This window comes from Mus caroli, unplaced genomic scaffold, assembly GCF_978045245.1.
Source record: "Mus caroli unplaced genomic scaffold, Mus_caroli_1 scaffold_17, whole genome shotgun sequence".
Lineage (NCBI taxonomy): Eukaryota > Metazoa > Chordata > Mammalia > Rodentia > Muridae > Mus > Mus caroli.
Window position 1 is genome coordinate 88214066 of NW_028227272.1, and position 5969 is coordinate 88220034.

General features: G+C 51.9%; 1 protein-coding gene across 1 annotated transcript; it reads left to right on the plus strand.

Annotated features, from left to right (window-relative positions):
- The first annotated feature begins 1976 nt into the window (after positions 1–1976).
- Positions 1977–4127, plus strand: Olig1 (oligodendrocyte transcription factor 1). The gene has a single exon (XM_021185620.2). The coding sequence runs from the start codon at positions 2067–2069 to the stop codon at positions 2847–2849; it is 783 nt and encodes a 260-aa protein (XP_021041279.1). The 5' UTR covers positions 1977–2066; the 3' UTR covers positions 2850–4127.
- Positions 4128–5969: the final 1842 nt, after the last annotated feature.

Sequence of the window (5969 nt, forward strand, 5' to 3'; positions counted from 1 at the left end):
GGAGATGCATTTTATCCTGACCCTCATTTTATTATCTAATTCACACTGACATAACTGCCTGGTGCTACTTATTGGTCAGTGGATGTTTAGATACCATACAACTCTCCCTGGGGGACATTTCAGGACTCTGACAAGCTGCAGGTGTATGTCCCACTTGTGTGCAGGGATGCCAGCTTCCACGAGGAATCCCGTTGTGCTCGAGAAATATTTGGTGTTATGTTCTTTCTGATCAGAGGCCAGAGTGGGGTTTGCTCAAGGAAGAGTCAAGTCACTGATAAAAACAGCTCACATCCCTTTGGGGAAGGAAGAGATGTTTTGTAACCCCAAAGACTCCTTCATCCTTGTAGACCTGTGGATCAGAGAGCTGGGGTGAAAGTAACGGAGAGTCACCACCCTACACCCCTGTCCTACACACACATAGGAACATTGTCCTAATAGCCCTGAGGTTGAAGCCACCCTCTGTGAGCTCAGATAAAGGCGGTGGTTACAGGAAGTGTAAGACATCCCTGGGAAGTATAATGAGCTATTTGGCTTTTTCAGCAGGAAGAATTCAGGCTGGGACTGCGTGGCTCTGTGAGTAGGGTGCTTGCCCAGTGTGCACAAAACCCTGGCTTCAGATCCACACCAGTGCATAAACTGGGCACAGTGAGTAAGTGCTTGTATTCCCAGGATCTGGGAGGCGGAGACAAGGAGGATCTTAAGTTTAAAGTTATCTTTTAATAAACACGGAGTGTGGCCCGACCTTGGATACAGGAGGAGAGGAATGGAGATGCGTGCTATATCTGACATGGATGAAGCCTGAACACATGCTAAGTCACCAAAATGAACCAGCCACTAAAAGACAAATACGACGACTGCGTATATGGGATTTCCTGAGAAAACAAAGTCATGCAGACACACCCGGGGTGATATTTACCAAGGTGGAGAAGTGGTTGTTTGTCAACTGGATATACCTGAAAAGAGGGAACCTCAAATGAGAACACTGACGTCACCAGATCGGCCTGGTGGTCTCCTCTCTGATGCATTTTCTTTATTAATAATTGATGTGGGAGGGCCCAGCGCACTGCGAACTGGCACCATTCCAGGCAGGTGGGCCTGTGCGATATAAGAAAGGTAACCAACTCTGAGCCTGCGCCTGCAGAAGGAAGCAGGTTAGAGCTCCCCTCGGTGGGCTACTCTTGGTTCTTGCCTCTGTGCCTGCTAACTTCCCGGTTCCTGAGCTAACTTTCCACAGTGAGGAGCTGTGATTGGCAAGTGTCAGCCAAGGGAAACCCCGCCCCCAGTTTCTTTTGGTTCCAGTGCTTATCACAGCAGTAGAGAACTAAGTAAGACAAGCAGGGGCTCTTTAATGCTTACCAAGAGTTAGGGTTGCTGTTTTGCAGTTTTAATGGTTTAAGTTTTGCAAAAAACAAACAAGTCCTGGCCATCTGTTGCAAAATCGTGTCAACAGTCAGGCGTTTTAACGACTGAACTGCGCACTCTGGGATGGTTACATTTCATGTTATGAATATTAGACTGCATTTTTATAACAGCCAACCTCTCACTTTGGAGCCCAGATTGGCCTGCTCTCCTTCCTGCTTCAGTAGTTCCCAGCGATGGGATTACTGGCTGATCACATTTTACAAGGACAAATGTAACTATAAAAAGGGATGGGAATAGAGCTCGAGAGATAAAGGGAGGCAAAAGCCATTTTAGCCTGACCAGCTGAACTAGAATTCGGAAGGAACAATGTTTTGCCCTAAAGCTCCCTCCCTTGCCCTCCCGGGGCGGGCACTGTGACACCCGCGCAGGCGCCCCGTGATAACCATCTCTGGCAACTCTGGCTGTACCTCTGCTCAGGCGACCAATGAACATTCGCCTATGGCCAAGCTCGCGCCTCCATTGGCTGCACCCCGCCAACCGCGGTCCTCGCAGGTTCCCAAGCCGGGTTTAAAGGTGTCAGGCGCGCAGGGCCCCTCACTGTCATCCGCCGGCACGCAGGTCCGCGGGGAGGGCGATCTGCCGACCAGCCCACCCCTGGGCGTTAGTGAAGGGCGCCCCGAGTCGCCCCACAGCCCCCGCCCCAGATGTACTATGCGGTTTCCCAGGCGCGTGTGAACGCGGCTCCCACGACCATGTTGCGGCCACAGCGGCCTGGAGACGTGCAGCTCGGGGCCTCGCTGTACGAGCTGGTGGGTTACAGGCAGCCACCTATCTCCTCATCCTCATCCTCATCCTCTTCCACCTCATCCCTTCTCCCCAAGCCTGCGCGCGAGAAGGCCGAAGCTCCGCTCGCTGAACCGCGGGGACCGGCGCCAGAGTCCGGGGGCGCCCGGGCCGACGCCAAAGAGGAACAGCAGCAGCAGCAACTGCGGCGCAAGATCAACAGCCGCGAGCGGAAGCGCATGCAGGACCTGAACTTGGCCATGGACGCGTTGCGCGAAGTTATCCTACCCTACTCGGCAGCGCACTGCCAGGGCGCGCCGGGCCGCAAGCTCTCCAAGATCGCCACGCTGCTGCTCGCCCGCAACTACATCCTGCTGCTGGGTAGCTCGCTGCAGGAGCTGCGCCGCGCGCTCGGCGACGGTGCGGGACCCGCCGCCCCGCGCCTGCTCCTCGCTGGCCTGCCTCTGCTGGCTGCCGCGCCGGGCTCTGTGCTGCTGGCACCCGGTGCCGTGGGACCCCCCGAAACGCTGCGCCCCACCAAGTACCTGTCTCTAGCGCTGGACGAGCCACCGTGCGGCCAGTTCTCTCTCCCAGCTGGTGGCGCGGGTAGCCCCGGCCTCTGCTCCTGTGCGGTGTGCAAGTTCCCGCATCTGGTCCCCGCCGGCCTGGGCTTGGCAGCGGTGCAGGCCCAGTTCTCCAAGTGAGGGCTGGCTGGGCCCGGGGCGGGGCGCGACCTCAGCCAATCTTCCCGCGCCCTCGCGTCCTGGATCTAGGCAGAGCTGGCCCCAGAAAGGAGGACATTTCCAGACTTCTCTCCCAGACGACAGACTGTAGGGCGCCTTCTTCCCCGCCCCCACTCCCTGGCAATTAAAATAACCCAAGCGGGTGTTCCAAGGAGCGACGCAGTTGCTTGGGGTTCTAGATGAACCTGTTTAGAGCCAGAAGTCTTTGCATCCCCACCACAACTCACCCACTGGCGGGGGTGATAACCCCCACCACCGCGGGCTATTCTTGTATCCGTGAGCATCGCGGGGTCGGGGAAGACGGTAGCCGGCTGTGCGGTACAAGGGGGTTGCCCTGGGTGCAGCGAAAGGCTGCCCCCGAGCTTGGTGCTCTGGCATGCTCCAGCTCCCTGGCCTAAGAGGGGCTCCCCAACAGTGTCTACCCAGAGGGGATTCCTTTCCTTGTCCAGAGCCTGAGCGCACAGGCTCCCTTGCTCCCTCCAGCCAAACCATGCAGATCTAGGAGGTCTAGAAAGCCCAGGCCACCGGTACAAACATCAAGGGTGTTATGGATGGGCCGCTCTGGACGGCCCAGGGTTTCCGAGCTGGATGTTACGAGGGTGCACTCTGGTTACCGCGCCCGGTGGTTGGGGATGCGAAGTGGAGAGGTTCCTCTCCCCTCCCAGTTCTGTTTTTCAGGCTTGCCCAGGTGTTTTGTTGCAGTTTACGCTCCTTAAAACCTAAAACCCTACTTAGTCTCCACTTCCCTAAAGGTAGCTTAACCAACGTTTGAGCTTGCTTGAAAACAAAATTCCAACCACGTTCCGCGCCATCGGTGTTCGGACTTACTAAAATAGGTAGCAAGGCACGTCGTAGCGCAGGCTTATGAAATTCGGTCATTAACGTTCTCATTAAAGTAAGCGGAGATGGGCGAGGATCCCAAACCGCCCTTGGCTGGACAAACCCAGCTGCGCTGCAGGCGGGAAGGCGCTCTGCACTTCGCGGGCTGGTCGTTAACCACAGCAGTGCGGCTGAAGAACTCAGTGGACGCGTGCGCGCGTGGGTGCCGCGTCTTGGCTTGTGACTAGCGTTAGGAAATTACCCAAGATTATTGCATAATCTTCACCAGCTTGCTTTTTTTTTTTTTTTTTTTTTTTATGTTGGAAGTTTTGGGTTGTTGACAGTAGCCGAATTTAACTGGCATTTTATTTGACTTCTAACTCTGTCCCCCCTGAACTGTACAGAAATCACAAAATAAAACGTCAACAGTTGAATTTTTACGTTTTTCGTCTGTTTGTTGAATAAAAATGTCCTTGTGTCCTGTTAGAGTCACAACGTGAGAGTGAAATCACAATGACTGGGTTTCCACATTTTAAAACTTGAATTCTTGACCTGTAAAATAATCCAATGGAGAGGCGACTGTGATTCAAATCCAGGCATCGGCTGGTCGTGGAAGGGCAGGGGGCAAGCTGGTTAGAGGGGCAAGGAAAAACCCAAGAGACTGGGGTTTGGCCAAACTCAGGAGATAGGGGCTCCTTTAAATATATCTTCTTCCCAGTGATATTCCCAGGTGAATTAAGCCATACATTATTATACTTTATTTCAACATTTTCCTTTGAAATATATTTTTTCTGTCTTGTAGTAAACAGAGTCACAAACATATGAGGCCCCTCCCATCTGCAGGAGGTTGGTTGTTTTTAAGCAGGGTTGTCTCCATGATACAAGAAGACACTGGGCACAATTTGATTCCAACTGAGGAAAACGTTGGGGTCCATCGAATTGATTTTAAGAATTTGGGGCACTATAAATCAAGATTGGGGGTGCACACCTGGCAGGAGGTTACCCTTAAATTCAAGGCTAGCCTGGGCTACATGAGACCCGGACTCAAGAGAAGAAAGAAGATTTAAAAATTGAAGTGCTGATCTGTTCACATACAAGCCCCTGCCGCCGCCCCTCGGCCCCTCCCCCTGCCCCCTCCCTTAGCTGAGGGACGGTCCAGGAAACTGAGATTATTGACTTGATACTACATGCACCGGCTTCCCTGGAGCAGAATACAGAGCAGAAACATTCGCTCTGAGAACACAGGCAGAAGGGGATGGAGCTATGGAATGGCTGCCCCCCTATGCTGGCAATTCTTGTCCTGAGGGAACCCAGACTCACAAAAGAGAGAGTAGCTCTGAAAGCCAGCTACACAAAGAGCCCTGGGGCTCATCCTCCAGACTCTGCCACTGGGGATTGATTTATTTAAATTTTAGGATTTTTTTTGCCTTTGTTTTTGCTTTGTTATTTGTTTTTGTTTGTTTGTTTCTTTGTTTTCCTTACCTCACAATCTGATGAGGGGCCAAAGAGCAAACAACCAGCTGTTAAACCTGAAGAAAAAAAACAAAACCCTCAGGACCAAGCTGAGCTTAGAAACACCTTTTCCAGTTCCACTTCTGGCACTGGGTTTTCACTGTCACCTGAGAGTCACCTGTAAGAGCCAGCTTACAGAAGAGAAACAGTCATGGCTATAAGCACTACCTCATCTCCTTTTCCTGTATTCAGTAGGACAAGCACCCATGCTATACCCTTGCACTGACGAAGATCACGAGTGAATTCAACAAGGATACAGTGTTGATTTGGGGGTGATGCCTTTGTGAGTTCTATTTTTGTGATGAAACACCATGATCAAAAGCAACTTGGGGAGGGAAGGGTTTATCTTACAACTCTCAGGCCAGTCTCCATCACCGAGGTAAGTCAGAGGAAGGACTCCAGGCAGGAACCAAAGCAGAGGCCACAGAGGAAGGCTCCTTTTAAACTTGCTCCCTGGGACTTGTAGCCTCGTTTCTTATGCTACCCGGGGCCCCACCCACAATGAACTGAGATCTCCCCCACTCATCTTTAATCAAGAAGATGTGTATGGTTTTGTTCACAGGCCAGTCTTGTGGGAGCATTTCTCAACTAAGGTTCCCTTTTCTCAAATGATGCTAACTTGTATCAAACTGACAAGATAATAATAATAATAATAATAATAATAATAATAATAATAATAAACAACCAGTGCAGCAGGACACTATCTAAATCTTTACATTTTGCACCTGCACGGAACGTCTTATCAACCAA